Genomic DNA, 20700 nt, shown 5'->3' on the forward strand with positions numbered 1-20700 from the left:
ATGATGCCTGGTATCTAAAGAGGTAACATAATTACAATGCCAACCTAAAGCCAATGGCGCCTTAAAATACAGCCTCTGTAGGCAGCTCAAATTACAAAATTAAACCCCATTTAGAATGAAAATAGTCTTTTATCTAGTTCCTTTTGTCTGCTCCCACCTCTAGTGAAGAGGACTGATTGAAGCTTCAAAGAGCCTCCATTTTTCAGTCTTGTTGGCAGCTCACTGAAATGACAGTTGTCCAGGAACATTGTCACCCTGATGGCCTGGCGACTGCCTTCCACCTGGTAATGCACAGGTGTGTCTGTGTGAGAGAAAAAAAGCATGATCCACAATGAGATAGTATTTAAAATTCCAAGCAATTTCAAGTCTTTTCCCTCACACTAGTTTGAGAAAGTTTCTCAATGGGAAAATTCAGGTTAATTAGGTTGTAATGGGATGAGTAAAGCCAAAAACCTCACAGATGTGTGACTGTTCATATTTGTAAAACACAGAGATGACCTTGTAAATAAAACACCTTTGCGGCAGAAACAAACCACTGAGCAGAACATCCTCCCTCGGATTCACTCAAACCAAAACAGAAGACGGCAGATAAAGCTGCTCTCCTATCATGGCTAACTGTGCTGACATTCCTGAAGAGGACATCTGGAGGGTGTGTGTACTTTATGTTTGTGTGGAGGGGGAGGGAGTGCTGTTTTATAAAGCTCATAGTATACTTCGGCCATCCGTATTCCGCGACGGTCCTCACACTTTCCTCGTGACGTAATTTTCGTCATCAGGAGGGTCCGCGACGTTCGCACACCCGGATGTATATAAATAAATACAAATAAATGAAACCTAAATAGTTAATTAAAAACAAAAACAAACTAAACAAAAATATAAAAAATACATAACATTCCTATAAAATTTAACTAAAACTAAAATCAAATCAGAAAATAAAAAATAAAAGCTAATTCAAAATATTAATAAAAACAATAAAAGTACATAAATAATACTAAAATAACACTGGTTGGTACCCAGTGAGAAAATATTTATTCATATCAATAAACAAACAATTAGAATAAAAAAAATTTAAATAAATTATTACGGTGTTATTTATTATGTTATTTAAAATGATTTAAAGGGGAAGCCTGGCAGCAAACACTCCTTTTGTCTGGCACTGGCTTAGCAAAAATATAGTCCTGCTAAAAATAAAAAAACAAAAACACTTGTTGAGCCAATGTTGCAGTGTCGGGATGGTCAGTATGTGCAATGTTTTGAAAGCGCCACAGTACTTATTGGGTAAATCAGCCTACAAATGGCTTTCATAACAGTCGCATTCGCATTTTAAGGTTGGCTAAGTGAAAGAATCACACACATTTCTTTTAAAACTGTATATACAGAAGATGTATTTTTCTGTGTTAATACTCCATGCGTTACTATATGTGATGTCTTACTTGGGACGAGGCACTCGTTCTCCATTAGGCGGAACAGCACGGTGACTTTCTCCAGATCCTGCAGTGCTGCTTTTGTATCTTCCAGCATGATTCGCTCTTCTCTCTGTTGAACGAAACAGTTTGTGAGCCCTAAATAATCAAGTCCTTAATGGTGAAGCAGGAGAGTATTTGACTAAAACAATATATTGCATACCAGGGATGTAACGGTACACATATTCCAACCAAAAAATTTCAATATGGGTCTTTTGGTTCGGTACACATGTGCGCCAAACAGACGTAGTGATGCTATATTAAAACAGGATATTATCATTCTAACCTTATTCTAAAATATTTTGCATCCAAAAGTATAAGCACTTCAAATCTCTTGCCCCAATTACAACAGCACCATAAACTGCAGTATGTTATATTGACAGACTTTTTAAAATTGAATAGACAGACATAGTTTGTTCAGTAAACCAATGTTTAATAAAAAATAAAAATAAACCTTGGTTTGTTTGTTTTTTGCTCCTCTGCTTCACCGAAAACGTGAACTCAAAAACCAAGGTACATATCGAACCATCATTTTTGTGTACCGTTACTCCCTATCTGAATTCATAAACAGCATTCTGACAGTATTGGAGTCATACAGCATATCTAGAGAAGAAACTTGTGATGTGACTAGAACGGTTTCCTGTTGATGAGAAATCCTGGAGGTTTTGGAAATCAGTGGCCTTGGTTCAGGATTTATTCCTTATTTACTCCCAAGATTCAATTCCAGGAATAAGAGGTTCTACGACATTATTATCATGCTTGTGTATATTAGTAGTAGGCACTGAGGCATTGTGGGATGAGTGTCACTGAATCAGCTATGAGAAGACGTGACTTCTGGTCATCTGTCTTACCACATGTGGAGAGAGTGTTGACTGGAAGTTGAAGAGCACTCCGATGGCGGCGATCTGCTCCAGCCATTTACGGCTCACCTCTTTACTGTCCTCCTCATACTCTCCGTTATTGTTGAAGCGCAGGTTCAGTGCGTTCACAAGCTGCTCCGCCAATGCGCACAGCGCCCCCACCAGGGACTGACAGAATATGACATCCCGCCGCAACTGGAGTTCTGTGTCTGTCATAGAAGAGTATTGCATAAATATGCGTGTTTACACATGTATTCATTGTGCTGGGAGCAGCATTTATTTTAAATAGAAATCTTTTGTAACATTATAAATGTCTTTACTGTCACTTTTGATCAAAAACTGCTGAATAAAAGTATTAATTTCTTTAAATAAAATAATTCTGACCCCAAGCTTTTGAACAGTAGCATATACAGTACCGCTTCATAACATCCTAGGTTCTCTATTAAAATGTTATTGTATTTTATTCATCAAATTGATTACATTGAAATAAATGTAATGCATTACAATTAATTGCACATATAAATATGTATTGAGAAAACCCCCCAAATGATGAATATGTATGGGTCAGAGGGCATTATTAAAAAAAAAAATTAAATGCTGTTTTATAGTTTTTAATTGCTCTAAATTTGTGTTTTTAAATTGACATATGTAGCTAATACTGATTAATTTGCTGTTCACAGATCAGCATACAGTGTATCCAAATCAGTGGTGTGAGGTGATTCCTGAATGTCCTAAAACAGTTGTAAGCCGTGGTCCGAGTGTGTAATACTCTAAGCAGATGGTGGGTTTCAGCACTGGGCGGGAACAGGGTTTGGAGCTGCTGTCTGTGTTGAGCAGTAGGGATAAGAGCTCTAGATCAGGTTCCAAAGCAAACGCTCAACAGCTTCCATATGTCTCCCACCACAGACCCCATGGGACAAATCCCACTCTCTCCGTTCTCTCACTTTATCTGCGTCTACTGCTCACTAAGAAGCTCACAAACTGACACGCCTCACTGCAACTTGGCTGCACGCACGCACACAAACACATGTACGTACTCCCTGATACAGAATTCCAATAAAACACTCCCTTATCACACACAGAGGTGTCTGTAAATACAGGATAATCCAAAACTGTAGTGGGGAAGACAAATCACATACACTGCAGTTTCCTGTCTGAAATCTCACTCAGATGATGACGCAAGTGCAGGATCATGTAAACATTCTGGGTTGACTTCTTAATAGCTATTTGAAATGATCTACAATGATCAAGTTCAACAAGGGAAAGTTCATATCAAGGCGTAACTTACCAGTGCATTTGAGCAGCGCCAACAAGAGTTGACTCCTTCCATCTGAAACACAGTTACAAATAGACATGAATACAACCCAACACACTATAATACAAGACAATATAGCTGTATGATAAGGCTTGGGAAACCTTAACATTTTTTACTGAGTAGCATTTCCACTGCTCTGCTTTTCCATTGTTTTTCTATTTGAACATGCTAGACGGACATGTAGCTAGCTCTGTTTGCAGCATCATGCACATGACAAGCATAGTGCTCAAGTTAAAAGAAGTTCAACTTTTAATAAACAGGTCCACAGACCACTGCCATGTGTCACATGGTTTTAAATGCAAAAACAGTTAACACTATTTCAATAGTCCACTTTAGAAATTATTATAAATTTAGTAACTTTGCAACTACATGTCAATATTTTGATGGTCCCTTAACAGACATTCTACTGACTATAATTACGAAAAATCTGAATGGAGCAAGACATGAATGCAAGTTTGAATTTGATTTTTGGAGGACTCCTAAAACATCACTAGCATCTTGATATATCCCAGTGGTAAAGTTACTTTTCGAATTAATTCATTTGCTATTATAACTGCATGTTTTATTACATAAATCTGCATTAAAATAATTTACACTAATAATATAATTTGCACAATAAAACAAAAACATGTACTAAAAAAGTAAAAGGGTTATTTTGATATTTGATATTGATTGTTCAGGCTTAAGCGTACCTTCTACGAAGCGATGAAGGCTGTTAACTAGAGATTTGATTGAAATGGGCAGGTTCCAAGGGTCCTCCTGGATGTTCTTGTGCAAGACGTGCCGCCAACGTATAGTCCAGTCATCTGTGTGCCGAAACTCTATTACGGAAAAAAAGTGAAGGTAACAATAAAAGATGTTCACAGATGTGGTTTGCAATATCTTTCAAACAGGACAATAGGTGTAACTGGCAGTGTGAACATGCACAAAAAAATTTAAAAATACATAATTGCTGTCAGACCCTTTTTTTAAAACGGGGCTAATTATAAACACCCCTAAAATACATAAAACACATAGGAGAAACTAGTGTGGTTTTCTCACATGCAGTGGTAATAACGTACAGATGTAAACAGAAACATTCACACGCCCCTACCCAAAAATGTCTCCCACACACAAACGGAAAACCCAAATACACACATCCCTCAAATGAGTTTCCAAAGATAGCACACATTCAAATATAGCGCACACCCTGACCGGGCGGTACCTGGCTGACTGTGGTCGGTGTGAAAATGCTTGGTTTCCTCACAAGCTTTGCTCATGACAGGGCCCTTCAGGAGACTGTTGATAGAGTCAACCTGAGAATGAAAAAGACACAGTTATGCCTGTCACCACACACACATCCTGTGCTAACTGAAGACCGGCTACACGCCCTTGCTAACGCCAGGCCTGCTGCTTTCAGTCTGTCCACATGTAACCTGTCTGCACTGGATAAAGAGCCTATTTATTGATATCTGAGTAATTGAGAGGGGGTCAAAATCTGGTGACCTCCAGAAGACGATAGATTTTGAGGTCAAAGAGCAGAGGTGTAGAGGTCAAAGAGTGCTCACTAGAGATGATGGTAATGTGATAAACGATACTGTGGGAGTTAGAGAGGGAGAAGAGAGGGAAACTAAGAGGGGATGTATTGATGAAGAGCAAAAATAGAAGATAAAATAAGAAGGTGAGCGGTGTCAGACAAAGGGCAACAGTTACAAAGGGAATATCAAGTTTAAATTGGCAAAAGACTCTAAAAGTTTCATTTATGATTGAGGAAATCAATATACCTGGTTGAAGAGGTGTTCCAGACATCCGTGTAGTTTATCCTGCTTGTCGAAAGGGATCTGCATATCACATGGTAACTCATCTCCTGGAAAACAAAATAAAAGTAGCAATTTCCTTTTAGTAATTGCCCTGAATTTCAACATTGTAATCACATTTAAAAAAGACGACAGTTACCTGAGCCCATCTCATCACTGCCCAGGTATGAACTGTTGCTCCGGACGCTGGTGTATGACAGCACTGAGTCCCGGTTGCTGTTACACTCACTGTAGAACACAAGTACAAATGTTTTTTAGTTCATGTGATGAAAAGGACGCTTGTAGAGACTGATTCAAAATTTGATATTTACTCATTCACAAAAACGCTTTGAACCGTTCTGAAAGTATGATATTCAATCAAACCAATATCGAGTTCAGTAATTATTCAAAGCTGAAGAAAAAATACAAATCTAATGAAAAACTTCACTGAAACGATCAATTTCCCAGGCTCTCCGTATGGTCGGTCCATGCTCATTTAATGATGAAATTCACTGATATACAGCAGCAGGACTGTTGAACACATATTAATCAACTTGTTTGGGCCAAGAATTCTGGATTTTGACTAGCTAATATTGCTTTAAGCTCCTATGGTTAAACTGTTTTTTTTTCCCAGAAAAATGGCACAAAAAGATAAATAAAAAAAGAGCAAGCTTCCACACTTTGTAAAAAACTTTAAGTAAGAATGTTATGTTACGGTTTAGAACAACATGAAGGTGAGTAAATGATAGTAGAAATATGTCTTTAAAACAATGGTATACTGATTATTAGAACTGAAGTCATTTCACAACAATTTAAACATCAACAAACTTCCAATTTCAACGTTTATCCACTGAGATCAACAATGTTTTAGGTGGATGTCTACTTGGCAGCCTTGAAATGTTTACTCTGATATAGAATGAAACTTTGTGCTCCAAAAAAGCTTGAGAGGGGAAGACAGGCTGTACTTCTACCCACTAGAAGAGTAGCAGAAGTTCCCTTTACCCACCCCAAAACTAGAGGAGAGGCCAAATTTAGCACCGCCACAAGCCAAGAATGGAAGCAGATCAAGCTCATGACCAGCAGGTTGTATCACTCCCAGAAATTGAAAAAGAAAAAAATGTTTTACCATTTAACCTTCTGAACCCTTGAAAGTTCATGTTCCCTAACAGCCAGCCCTCTTCTCACGATAACAAGAACAGACGGCCTACCTACATCCCACAGACAAATCCAGTTACTTGCTGTAAGAGCCTAAATAGAGGAAAAACGTTTCTATCTATAAAACATGATGGCTGCAGCTGTTCATGAGCTCACCCTATCACAGAGTAGCAGGATTTTAAAGCGGAACGCCACATAATGATAGAGGGTGCAAAGGCAGGCAACCGGTTATCCTGACAGAAGCAAAAAAAAAATCCACTCGGCTGTGGTCAGTCTCAGTTTTGCCCTGCTCCGTCAGGTCTAGATCACAACCAAACAAACTTTGCTCCATATAATGACGACATAACAACAGTGACTGAATGTATTCTTTAGTGGTTAAAGCGGGCGTCTGGGTCGCTGTGACACAACAGGTTCTTTGTAAGGGATGTTTATCGTCTCCCTACGTGTCTGTTTTAGCAACATCTGTTTGACAGGAGCCCAGAAGCCCCGTCTCGCTCACTCTCTCTTGCCTCTCTCCGTTTCACGCGTGTTGGAGGAAGACTGGGATTTTAAATCAACTTTTATGTCATTTCATGGAAAACAAAATGTTACTGTTAAACTCATAAGAGAGAAGAAGGTTGCTGCTCTTCTCAATATGGACATTTTAGAAACTGATTTATTAGACGGATAAAGAAAGGAGAGATGATGGGATCAGGACATGTTGCAGGCTTGACGCAAACCTTTGTTACTCATTTAAGCACCCAGGCTTGACGATGTTTCATAAACAATCTTTTCCCCACCTGTACGAGTCTCTGTAGCTCATAGTGTCGTGTCCAGAGTCCTCTTGATCATCTTCGTTCACTTTGAAGCACACTCTCTTGTTCCCGCAATGCTCCGTCTTGTCTTGGTCCGTCTCCTCCGGTATGGGAGAGGTTGAGGGGGCGGTCTCAATCGAGGGTGGCTCAGATCCCTGGGGCTGGGTCGGTCCAGTTATCGATGACAGAAGTCTAAAATTAAAAATATTTAGAAAGGTTTGGAAACAGCTAGGATTGGAATTGTTCTAATGAATTTTAAGAGTGCTTTGACACTAAACCTGGATTATGAGTTGATTTTTCCCCTCATGGAAAAAAAAAGAATGCATTAAATTGATCAAAAAAAAAGTAAACACTTCTACTTTGTTACAAAAGATTTTATTTAAATGAAATGCTGTTCTTTTGAATTTTCTATTCATTAAGTATGCTGAAAATTTGAATTTGTACTTTTTTATAGCCATTCTGAACTTTAATATATATACATATAAATTCTACATATAGCCCCGTTAAATTAGCTTATTGTTCAAGCTTATTTAAACAGTGTTTTAAGACAAAAAGGACAAAAGTGTCCCTAGTTAAACAAACACCCTTATATTTTACTAATGAACTTTGTTCTTTTATAGGACAGGGAAGTGTAGACTGACAGAAAGGCACTGGGAGAGAGGTGAGGGAATGAGATTGAGAAATGACTTCACTGACAATTAACTTCTACATCAGCACATGCTAGCTACTGAATAACAAACACTTGTTCCTCCTGAGAGGCTGTTGAAATGTTTCCTCTGCAGTTGTCTGTTATGGCTTCGGCCTTGTTTTTTTATGTCTGAGCCCTAAATATTTTTAGACTGTCATAAAAGAACATCCTGAAGTTTTGAACTCGAGGAACTCCTCAAAGAGGAGGCTACTAAAACCAGATGAGAATTTGAAAAAAAGTTGTGCCAATTTACTCTTTAACTGATGCAGTGATGTGCTTAAAACTTTTTTCCATTTATTTTTGCTAGTTAAATATACATTTAATCTAAAACACTTGAGTGCAGTTTCTATTAAAATGTTTTTGACCTAATACAAAAACCATTTAATAGAACTTTTTTAGCTTATTAAATATTTTAAAACTTAAGAATATTTGAGATTAAATGTATATTCACTATAGAATAATAATTTCCAACTTGTAATTTTAGATTTCCAAAAACATAATCTATTTTAAGACACTATTTTATGGTAATACACTGTTAATCTACCTCACCACTTACACATCTATCTGGGCCACGTATTGCTTCATTTCTCGCACTGAAATGTCCAGGCGGTTATAGAGGCAGATGTAATTGTCCTGGCTCTCTGTGTCTTCCTGTTTGAGGAGGAAGCTGAGACCTCCCTCCTCATGCTTCCTGCCGTCCTCCGTGCTCCCCTCACCCTCCTCTGTCTCTTCATCCAAACTCAGGCAACTCCAGGAGGGGGCCGCCATGCTGGTCACACAGTGCACAGCGTGGGACATGGGATTCAGATTGGCTGCAGGAACAAAATGACATAAGATTTGTTTTTATGTCAAAAAAGTCACTTTTCTGGATTTCTTTTTTCACTGAGCTTGTTGCAATGCATTCTGGGATATATAAGCAATGCTACCGTCCATTTAGGCCAAGAGAAGACATCTTAGAAGACATAATTATGGTACCCAGACTTTGCAACAGCCTTCATGCTGTCTAGGGACACAGCACACTAGATTTGGGCTTCTGTGACCGTGACTCAATAAAACAGAAGAATTGAATGGCTGAAAACCAGCGAGGCGTACTCTTGCATGTGGTAAAGACATGGACCATGAGGCTTTCAGCTGCAGAGAAGTGTACCGGAGGAATTTTAAACATCTCTGACCGTGAGACAACTGCAGAGCAGATGTGAAGCAGAGACTGAAAAATAAAACATCTCGTGCTGAGGAGCATAAGGAACAAAGCATTATGTGGTCCTTTTCCCAGCTACACGTGGCGGCTAGACAGTAAGTTGGGCCGCAGCAATCTGGGCAGGTGGAGCCAAAGAAGTCTTGAAAATTGCAGGATGGTTTGGAATTTGGATTTGATAGTCTTGAAAGCATCAGTTAGAATGACTTGAAAATCAAATATACAACAAAAGGGTTTATTAATTTATAGGTATATTTAAGCTGGATCACAAATTCCAGGCATTGCTGCTAATCAAAATAGTATTTTTCTTTTGGTAAAGAAAACAAATTACATTTTACAAAATTGATGTAAAAATTGCTATGAATAAATTGTTAAATTTTTGTTCCAAGAATAATCTGGACACATCTGACCAACTGCTACAATCAGGCCAGGAGAAACCCCAAAAAACATTTTTTGTTGAGTTTGCTAATTTGTTGTATTTGATGAGACTTAAATAAAGCATCAGGCCTCATAAACCGTGATAATAAGAGAGAGGGGCAGGCGTTAGGCCTCATTAAGTGGAGGACTGTAGGCCTATGGGACAAGGATGATGACATCACTAAAAGCTACTTATTGTGGCCTAATGGTGTCTTAATGGAGGTCTGATGGAGGAGCTTTAAAAAGCTCTGGATTACTTTGGGAATAGCAGGCCATGGTTTTTACAAGACCTGGGAGGTTTTCACCATAAAGCTTAATTACTATTTTACAACTTTCAATGCTCATAATGTGGAGATTTGGTTAACTGAGCCCATGAGCTGAATCCACGATATAAATAATTCCAGACAAATCAATCTGGGAATTGAGTGATTTTAACATAGTAGTATTTAGTCATTTTTCAGACAACATATTTTATTCATCTCTTTGAGAATAAATAAAAAATAAAATAATAATGAACTATTATATGTAAATATTTTAATAAATATAATATAATATTTAACATTAAATCCCCCTAAATCCCCTTAAATAACTATGCACCTTGGTCAGGATCAAGGCCGAAGAATGAGTTCTTGCGTCCGAAGCGGATGCTGAAGGCCCGTCCGGCTGAGGAGGTGTTCTTCGGGCAGGTCACCTGCATCAGGTTCAGGTGACAGTTTGTGGGGACGAAGTCCATGCAGCCCAGAACGTGAGGTTTAGTGCTCGCCTGCTTAAACATGGGCGAGGCCTTCGTCTGCAATTCCTCCACAAACTGGAAGAGAATATTAAAGCACCATGAAACAGCACTTGCAAACTATTTTTCCATTTATTATGACGAATATCAGATTTCCATTTTTAAATATTGATTTAAGAAAATAAGAAAAAAATGACAATTCATGTATCAAAGCATTGTGATATTTTCTTATCTAATATGAAGTGCACCAGGGAATATGACAAAATGACTGAGTAGTAACACAGAGAGAAGCCACACCTGTTTGTAGCTACTAATGCGTTTATCTATGCTCTCCAACTTGTTGTCACAGATGTTTCGAAACTCAAACTGTGGCATCGTCACCACTTTCTCATTCTGAGCCATTAGCTGTCGGCAGCTTTTCACAAACAGACTGTCGTCCTTCACAAAGGCCTTCAGTATCTGAGAAAATTCAAAATACACACAAGAACATGTGATGGGTTAGAGAAAACTTCCTCGGTATGTCTATATTGGAATTTAACTTATATTTGCACAGGCCCAAACATAGGTCATCAGAAACAAAATTCAGAAGTCATATATTCATTGTTTAAGCATGGTCTGACCTTTGCAGCGAGGTTGAAGCAGCCCTTGGGTTCCACCATCTTCTCCAGAACACATTGTTTGATCCCTGCTGTGCTGACGTACTCGTACACAACCCCATGTTCCACATGAACATTATCCACATTCAGACTGACCGAAGGAACATCGTCAGAGATGGACAACAGTTCCAGCCTTCTTACAGAGCCTAGAAAATCCAGAGAACACACAGATATAAAGAATCCAACAGGAACACCGATGAATGTGCACAGGACCCTTTTCCATCACATTTCCATCACAAAGGTAAATTATGAAAAGAATTGAAATTGTTCAGAAAAATTTTAAATTATAAACAATAAGATAAGTTTAAAGTTTATATTTTTCATTTTCAGTTTAGTTTTAGTTTAAATTGTTCAGACAGTTTAAAGGGGGGGTGAAATGCTATTTCATGCATACTGAGTTTTTTACACTGGTAAAGAGTTGGATTCCCATGCTAAACATGGACAAAGTTTCAAAAACTAAGTTGTACGTTTGAAGGAGTATTTTTGTTCCAAAAATACTCCTTCCGGTTTGTCACAAGTTTCGGAAAGTTTTTTTCGAGTATGGCTCTGTCTTACGTAAGATAGGGCGGAATTTCCTTATATGGGTCCTAAGGGCACTTCTCCGGTAAGATCGCGGCCGCGCGCGCACTCGTAGACTAGAGCAAGAGAGTGAAAGCAGTTCACCATCAAAGCGCCCTGCCCGGCTTTTGGGAAGTCAATGTCACCAAAGAAGTGTGTTTTTGGTTGCCAGGGCAAGACAACCCTGCACAGATTCCCAAAGAACCCAGCGTTAAGGAACCCGTGGATGGAGTTTGTTTTCCTGAGCATAAACGGAGTTGTGTAGCTGTTTGTTCCCTGCATTTCGACGATGATTGTTTTATAAACAAAGCCCAGATCGTCTAATGCTTAAGGATCGAGCAGTCGCAATGATAAAGGTTCGCGGTCGTGCGTTGGAACCGGACGGTGAGTAACTGTTGAACAAATAATGTCTCTGTGTGTTGTCACTAGCTCGGTGCGTTAGCACAGCTAAGCTTCGCCCACACGGCCTGCCCCCAGCCGCTCGTTTTTTTCCGGAAAGACTCGGTACACCCTATCTTTCTTTGATTAATATAATAAAACAAAAGACTTTTTGGAGATATGAAGGATGCAATATTACTCTATAGGTACTCAAGATTAACAGGAGATTGAGTGAAAATGAGCATTTCACCCCCCCTTTAAATTATAAACAATAACATATATACACACACACGCACACAAACACACTACCATTTTTATGCAGTTTATGTTCACCAAGGCTGCATTTATTTGATCAAAAATACAGTAAAAACAATGATATTGTGAAACAGCATTACAAATTAAAATATCTGTTTTAAATTTTTATTTATTTTAAGCCATTACGCCAGTCTTCAATGTCACATGACCATTCAGAAGTCATTCTAATAAGCTGATTTGGTTATTACAAAGAAATAAATAAGAAACATTTCTTATTATCAATGTTGTGCTGCTTAATATTTTTGTGGAACAGCATTTATTTGAAATAGAAATCTATTGTAATATTATAATTGTCAAGTCAGGTTTGAGATATTAATCAGTTTGTTATTATCCATTATGTTGATCCTCTATTGGTCAAATGTCTTTGCATGAGTTCACCACACATGAATTTTGGTACATACTGTAGCAGATGACAAAACTTCTTCACATGAGCTTGCATTCACAAACGCATGTGACATTGGATCTAGTGTTCCCATGGCTTTTGCATTCATAATAGTTTCCGTTAACGATAATAACCTTTTTTTGGGTACACCTGTCATTTGCCAGCAAACACACACACATTCTACCTGTTCCATTAGTGCAGCCATCCTCTGAATCTGAGCCATTCTCACAACCCCTGAAAGACATCTGCTCTTCCACATCCTCATACACACGGTACGCCCACTGACCACAGCTCTGTGGCAGAAGAAAATAATGTCACAAAGGGAGGAAACAGGTACTGTCTAGAGTGTCAGAAACAAACAACCTCTAGGATCACCATATGTGGGCCTACATAGCCTATAGAAAAACACATAATGCAGAGTTAAACACAATGCATGCTGATTCTCACTGTGTCTTGCTGCTCCAGGACAGGCTGATAGCCACTGAAGTGCTCCAATACTTCCTGGTAACTGCTCTGGTTCATGTTGTTTCCGTTGACTTTAAGCACACATTGACCAGGCTGAAGACCCGCTGCAGCTGCCTCAGAGCCTGTATACACACAAAAAGAATGCCTATAATGCACAATAACCTTAAATGAACCAATAAAAGACGTCAAATGGATGATTTTGATGTGAAAAGGTTGTATACTTTACATGTAGGCAAATCCAAACTGGTCTAGACACTGTCTAACACACAATGTGTTTGATGTTATGTTAGCTGCCTCATCAGTGTTGACTAAGCATCAGTTTGTATTTGTACAGTAGCAACCTAGCTATATGTGTTTGTTGTACTTTAATGCATTTTAAATGTTTTTTTTTTTTGTGTGTGATTTTTTTTTTGTAGTTATTCCTGGCCTTTTGAAGCCTACTCTTAAAAATAAAGGTCCCTTATTGGCGTCTATGGTTCCATTAAGAACCTTTAACATCCATGTACCCTTTTTCCATTGCACAAAAGGTTCTTCGTGGTGGAAAAGGATCATCAGATTATTAAAATATTCTTCAAACTGAGAAAAAAAATTGTTCTTTTAGGAATGGTTCACTGAAAGGTTTTTTGGGGGACCCAAAATGGTTCCTACAATACTTCTTAAAATACTTTTTGGAACCTTTATTTTTAAGAGAGTAGATTTTTATATGTACTCCCAGGTACCTGTCCTGAAAAGTCAGATCAATGAAACATGTCAGATCATGTATGTATCATTAATGATGTATGCCCATAATGATAAAGTATGCGACAAAAAAAATTCTCTTTGAGAGCTAAATAAAGAAAACTGTTTGATGTAGAGATTTTAAATTGGCCATTTCAGCGAGTTGCAGCAACAATAAGATTTATGAGACAAGAACTTATGATTATTGTTTATTAACAGGACGATTTCACATTCTCAGCTCTGCCTTGAATATACCACTTATTCTGGAATTTACACCCCCTTCATTCATGGGCACTGGCAGTGATAAAAGCTTCCATAATGACACATCATAAATCTTTTTTTGCATTTGTCTAAGTGCCGTGAAGATGAGCTAATGGTTTAACTTCAAAAAGCTCCTAGAATGTGCTTTTTAAATCCAGAAACATGTGCAGGGATCCGGAGTTTGGGTTCAAACGTTGAAGAGCTCCAGATGTTGATCACATGACCACAGCAGCTTGGTGTCACGAATTTGCTTCATTTCAAAGCTTTTTATAGCACATTAACATCTGCCTGGCAGGTTATACGTTGGGAATGCAATGCATTCCCCAATTCAGAATGACATGCATGGATGTTTATGGAAAAAACAGGATTGGGTCTGGTTTTTGAGGCCATAATCACTTCACATATGAATGTGACAACGTGCATGTGTTTTTTGATCATTACAAACAACGAGAACTCACCTTTCTTAACTGCATGAACGTAAGGTGGACAAGAACCGCAGAGAACAAACGGAAGAGTGCCATGAACATCTGGAATCTTCACAATCCTATCAGATACACACAAATAAGACACAAACACATAAGCTAGGCTTTTTTTGTCCCTTTTATTTAAAAACTATGACATGAGCAAGAGTGTTTTTCATGGATATAATTGTTAGGGACACATAACAGTGTCTACTCTAAGTAACAAGAAGTGCCGGCATTCGTTTAAATATTAATGAATTCTCTTTTGAAAACAACAGTTTTGCAATGTGCAGCTCTCCTGCATGTAACTCTAACACCAGTAGTGTCCTTTTACACTGTGCCTGGCTACATTTAACACGTCGATGCGTAAGTATCTGATTTCTACCATGTACGAGGACTCACTCTTTGTTCTTGGTGGCCACCAGCAGTCTGAGGGAGCGGCGTATACAGAAGGACTGGTTGATCATGGTCTCCACCTCTGAAAAGGACCTCAGGAAGACCAGGTCCTCATTAATGGAGTAGATCTTTCTTCCCGACTGCAGGCCTGCCATCTGGACAAAATAAAAAAAACATGAAAACAAAGGAAATACCAAGAATCCAACTGAAAAACAATCAAAAACACAATAAATTAAGGTGTCATTCATAACACTTTTCTTTGCTTTGTATGATGATGTGGAAGGGAGGGAGAGAGAGAAAGGCCACATACACAAACAAATTAGGTAAACAAATTACACGTACACAAATTAGGTTGTCAAGTCATCTTGTAGTGGTTAATCCTGTTCTGTACACACAAGAGTTAAGTATTTACAGGAGTGACAATTCTATGCAGTGTGTACAGAACCAAACTGAACAACTAGCTGTTAATGACATTTAAACTCGCATTGGAGATCCGTCCGCGAGACGCCAGAAAGTTGCAATGGTTACCATGGTGTCAATCTTGCAATTTCGGGAGAGAGTCGTGTTCTGTACACAAACAGAATGATAATTTAGAGGTCGCCACTGCTGAAACTACAAAGTGTGTATGTGGCCAAAGAGAGAGACAGAGAGATGAGTGCTATGTAAATGAGGATTAGAAGATTGTCAGAAGAGTTGAGAGAAACTCACTCCTTTATGGCAAAAGAGATTTATAAGTTATAAGCAGCAATTTCAAATTACGGAGCAGTTCATTTGAAGGTGTAATTTAAAACGTGCGATTGTAGCAATCTAGCATTCTAGCAAAGAAATATTACTCTCTGGGGTTCCTCAGGGGTCCATTCTTGGACCCTTACTATTTCTTATTTATATAAATGATTTGTCGAATGTTTCAAATATTCTTACTCCAATAATGTTTGCTGATGACACAACCTTGGTTATCTCTCACTCAAATTTTAATTTATTGATTAGGAATGTAAATGATGGTCTAATTGCTTATGCTAATTGGTTTAATATAAATAAATTATCTCTAATTATATATAAAAAAAAAAAGAGTCTATTGAGGTACCTCAAGTGTCAACTACAAAATTACTGGGTGTTTTTGTTGACGAGAGCCTGAGTTGGAGGAAACAGGCTGACTACGTGAGCAGAAAAATACATAAATCTACTGGTATAATAAGGAGGGTTAGGCATCTTGTTAATACAGAATGTCTTCTTCCTCTTTACTATAGTTTAATTTATCGTTATCGCTCATATTGTAATATAGTTCGGGCGAGTACTTTTCCTACAACATTTCAAAACATTACTACCCTACAGAAAAGTTTTGTTAGAACCCAATCAAATGCATATACTTCATCAGCTTCTTTATTTCAGAAACTTCAAATTCTTAATATTTATGATATCAATTTTTTTCAATAATGCGTTTTTATTTATAAGATATATTCAAGTGAAGGTAACATTCCAGAGCAATTTAATATGTATTTTAAAGTAAATTTACAGGTTCACTGTTACTTAACTATCAATCTTCAGATTTTCATCTTCCTAAATTTCTCACTTGTAGAGGTCAATACTCAAAAAGATTTAGGGGTATTAAATTATGGAATGTTTTTAATATTATGAAATATTATTTTTGGGTTTTTGATATGTTGTAATTAACTTGATTCATTCATATACATTTCTTTATTTGTTATTGTAATTTAGCTCTCTCTTTAATTTTATAGTTTATTTTTTTCTTTGTTGTTTAGGTGGAGGCTTTAAATAACAAATATAACCCTTTTGGGTTTTCTGCCTCTCCCTGCACAGTATTTGGATTGCATTTTATTGTTTTTATGTACATATTTTATACTTGTGCATATAAACTAAAATCTAAAAAAAATAATATAAGGAGGAGAGGAGAGGAGAGGAGAGGAGAGGAGAGGAGAGGAGAGGAGAGGAGAGGAGAGGAGAGGAGAGGAGAGAAGAGGAAAAGGAGGAAGGAAAGAAAGTTCAGAGGAAAGAAATAAGGAAGAGGAGGAGGGAGGAGGATGGAAGGAAAGAAGAAATAAATGAAAAGAAGCGAAAAGAAGAAACTAAGAATGAAGCAAATAAGAAAAAGGGGGAAAAAGAAACATACACATTTGGTACAATAGTGTTACACAGCCTAAAACCTTTGTAAACAGAAAGAAAGGTCATATATTCATATACAAAGAAAGAAAGAAAGAAAGAAAGAAAGAAAGAAAGAAAGAAAGAAAGAAAGAAAGAAAGAAAGAAAGAAAGAAAGAAAGAAAGAAAGAAAGGGCAAGTTTTAAAGAAGGGGAGAAAAAAAGATGAAGTGTGATGACTCTGTGGAGAATATGATGGGACATGCTTAATTGCTTCTCCCTGATCTCCAGAGAGCAGAGCTGTGAAGACGGAGGGATTGAATGAATTCAGCAAGCGTGTCCTGGACCAAGACTGCAGATCTGAGCGGCCCATGACACAAGTGTCAGAACATACAGCACTTCTACTCATTCACTGTATTAATCAGCATTACAGTCACGCTCTCATCTTCAGCTGATGCTCCTGTGTGAGCAGTGTGACACTTTAATATGGACAGAATGTCTTGTGTCAGGTCTAACAGGCACAGTGGGGATAAAATCAGTGGGGGTTTAGATCTTAACCATAATTATCTACCAATCTTCTTCCATAAATATCTGGCAGAGCTGTACAGAGCATGAACACAAATAACCCTGTGCACTGAAAATAACGCATCCGAGTTGAAGAGGTCCTCCATCAAATTACACATAATGATCAGGGTTTATTCCCCAAAGGCAGACTTATCAGATTAGTTCCACACTACACGTCCAACAAAAGACCTGGGAAACAACCATGGTTAGACGCCAAAAAGAGTCCTTGAGAGATCTGGCCTTCAAGAAGAGTTTAAGAAAGGTGAACACATTATTAGACAACCCCACACTGGATAAAAATAAATGGACATCTATCAGATTGTATTACAGTAGAGCGTGGCACAAGACAGGGATGACTCCACTTGGTCTTTCCACTATATATATATATATATATATATATATATATATATATATATATATATATATATATATAAACCATGTGGACTGTGAATAAGTCAGACATAAAATAAAACGTACACACATGAAATGATTTTGCATGAAAATGATGCGCTGTTATGCAGATATATTTTCATAGTAATATACATTTATGCATTTGACAGATGCTTTCATTCAAAGTATTGCATTGAAGGTATATAATTTATCAGTTCATGCATTCCCTAGGAATCAAACCCATGACCTTGGTGTTGCTAGCGCCATGCTCTACAGTTAATATAACCTTTACATGGGTGAATCTCACAAGCCAGTCAAATAAAACATCCTAGACATTATTCACTACAAAATCAAGAGAAATTTAAGAAATGATATCTTGCATACAGAATATGATGCTTTTTGCTGTCGTTTTTGTTTTCAGAATAATAACCCTCACAATTATCATTGGCATAATGTACAATTAGTGTAGAATGAAAATTACTTTTTTTTATTTAAAGTTATTTTATTTAAGGTTAAAATATAATTTATATATATATATATATATATATATATATATATATATATATATATATATATGGTTATATAAAGTTTTTATTTTTTATTTATTTTTATTTTTATTTAAAGATTTTATTCAGCTAGGATGCAAATACATTTAAAGTTACAAAATATTTCTGTTTCAAATAAATGCTTTTCTTCTGAACATTCTATTCATCCTGAAAACAGTTTCCACAAATTATTAAACAACACAACTTTTTGAACATTGATGATGTTTCTTGAGCACCAAATCAGCATTTTAGAATGATAATGACTTGTTTTTTTACTTTTTTTTTTTTTTTACTACTACTACTACCAACTATTAATGGGACATTTTCTTGAGAGGTTTTATGAAATTGCATAGTCCAAATCTATATATAACCTTAATGTTAACATATTATGTCAAAGGCCCGGTGCTAAATGTGACTGATGATCAGACACAGCCTTGTAAAGACACTGCAACTCCACTGAATATATTAAAACATGATAGAAAACAGTGGTTTAGGTTTTGTAACTCTATGGAAGGCTATCAGCTCACACATGGACAGAATTTGGGTGGAAATGCCTAATAAGAAAGAAAACACAGCTTACTAGGGAAAACCCAAATGTGGCAGACTCTGTGGGACTAAAGTCAACCATTGGCATGTATTTTGGGAAAGCTCAGTCAGTTTTTTTGTTATATATATGGGGAAGAAAAACATGAAGAACTAGAGGAATGGAGGAATACTTTCGCGCATTGCATTTTGTGGAAAAAAAACTGGCCTTCAATTAAAAATACATCTGAGACCTGCATGCAGCAATGCTCAATTTAGAAGATGGTTGCTCAACCTCATACCTCTGCATATGAGCCCCTGGTCACACTCTTCACTACGATGGCCTTGTTCTTCTCTTCGATCTCAAACCCATAGTCCTCTTCGTCAGGATGGATCTGTACGGGGACAAGAGAGTAACTGCATCATCATGACGGTCAATATTAGCAGGAGAGTAGGACGTTATTATGATTATTTCATTTGTGCATCTAAGAAAAAAATTCAGCAAGTGACAGCACGGAACAGAACGTGCAACTTTCAGGATTCAAATTGTGATTTAGCAGTTTGGTGCCATGCTGAGAGAGCTGCAGTGTTTGTGCAAACGTGTGAACAAGCTACGTATCCTCTAGTCAAAAAGCTGTTTGAGGTGTTAAGTCCGTTCTTCTAAAAATAACTAAACAATAATCTGCTCATATGTGCCACAGCTGCATGCTAATAGGTCAGCTCAGGTGCTAAAGGCTTAATCATGGAACATAAAGGGATATAATGCTCAATTTCTCCACAGCTACACATGAGATGGGCTTTTATGTGCTTTTATTATATAAGAGCTGAAGCAGAACATGTTTACCAGCCCTGTAAATGTCTTCCTCTGTTTTATTTCTATCCATCAACCATTATTTTCTCTGAAAAACTGCAGTGGCGTGACGTCTGAGAGGGCTGGCTGAGAAGGGTAAATCGAGAAGCTCTTAGCCTCTGAACAGAGAGGAGAGAATGCAAGATTGTCATGCATTTGATGGTCTGGAGGAGGAATCTGTCAGTCAATAAGGGATGAAAGAGTATTTTGTAAAGGTCAGGGTAATTACTGATGGATAAGGAGGGCCTTAATTGGCACAGAGGAGAAAGTCGATGCACTGCTGACAGTTTTGCTTGAGTGCGTGTAGTAGCATGTGTATGTGTCTATGAATAAAAGTGGGTGCGTTATAAATGTGAGGTCAGAGGGTAAATTATCTGAATCTGATATAGCTACACAATTTAGAGTGATTGAACTAAAATCAAACTTTTTACAATTAAAACAGAATCTCAGATAGCATCTTAAGACTAAACTAGTAAATCTACAGTAAATACACCTAAAGAAGCAGTCACACTACTTTTTTTTTTATCACTGACTTCCATTCACTCACATGCGAATGTGGGAGTCCAGAAACGCAAACACAAGTGTGCATTGTGCGGTGTTAAAAGTTCAAGTTTGGTGAACTTGGACCCTTGAAATTGTATCACCCTTGAAGATCGATATGTCACACTGTGACCTCTTAGCTAAATTAAAAGAATACAAACTTCTCTGAGGGAGTAAATTGCAAATTTTTACATTTTGGATTTATTATCATT

General features: G+C 37.5%; 1 protein-coding gene across 1 annotated transcript in view; it reads right to left on the bottom strand.

Moving 5' to 3' along the window:
• Positions 1 to 20700, bottom strand: part of prex1 (phosphatidylinositol-3,4,5-trisphosphate-dependent Rac exchange factor 1) — a 75204-nt gene that overhangs the window by 6932 nt on the left and 47572 nt on the right. Inside the window, exons 17-34 of the mRNA XM_079897476.1 lie at positions 19401 to 19493; positions 14988 to 15136; positions 14583 to 14668; positions 13129 to 13268; positions 12866 to 12974; positions 11013 to 11194; positions 10690 to 10851; positions 10260 to 10470; positions 8607 to 8862; positions 7348 to 7554; positions 5574 to 5662; positions 5402 to 5484; positions 4843 to 4933; positions 4331 to 4459; positions 3612 to 3653; positions 2315 to 2532; positions 1434 to 1536; positions 158 to 301 (exon numbers count right to left, since the gene is read on the bottom strand). Coding sequence (XP_079753602.1) covers positions 158 to 301; positions 1434 to 1536; positions 2315 to 2532; positions 3612 to 3653; positions 4331 to 4459; positions 4843 to 4933; positions 5402 to 5484; positions 5574 to 5662; positions 7348 to 7554; positions 8607 to 8862; positions 10260 to 10470; positions 10690 to 10851; positions 11013 to 11194; positions 12866 to 12974; positions 13129 to 13268; positions 14583 to 14668; positions 14988 to 15136; positions 19401 to 19493 — 2494 coding nt within the window. The remainder of the gene's footprint in view (positions 1 to 157; positions 302 to 1433; positions 1537 to 2314; positions 2533 to 3611; positions 3654 to 4330; positions 4460 to 4842; positions 4934 to 5401; positions 5485 to 5573; positions 5663 to 7347; positions 7555 to 8606; positions 8863 to 10259; positions 10471 to 10689; positions 10852 to 11012; positions 11195 to 12865; positions 12975 to 13128; positions 13269 to 14582; positions 14669 to 14987; positions 15137 to 19400; positions 19494 to 20700) is intronic.

Source organism: Squalius cephalus, assembly GCF_949319135.1.
Source record: "Squalius cephalus genome assembly, chromosome: 16".
NCBI classification, from domain to species: domain Eukaryota; kingdom Metazoa; phylum Chordata; class Actinopteri; order Cypriniformes; family Leuciscidae; genus Squalius; species Squalius cephalus.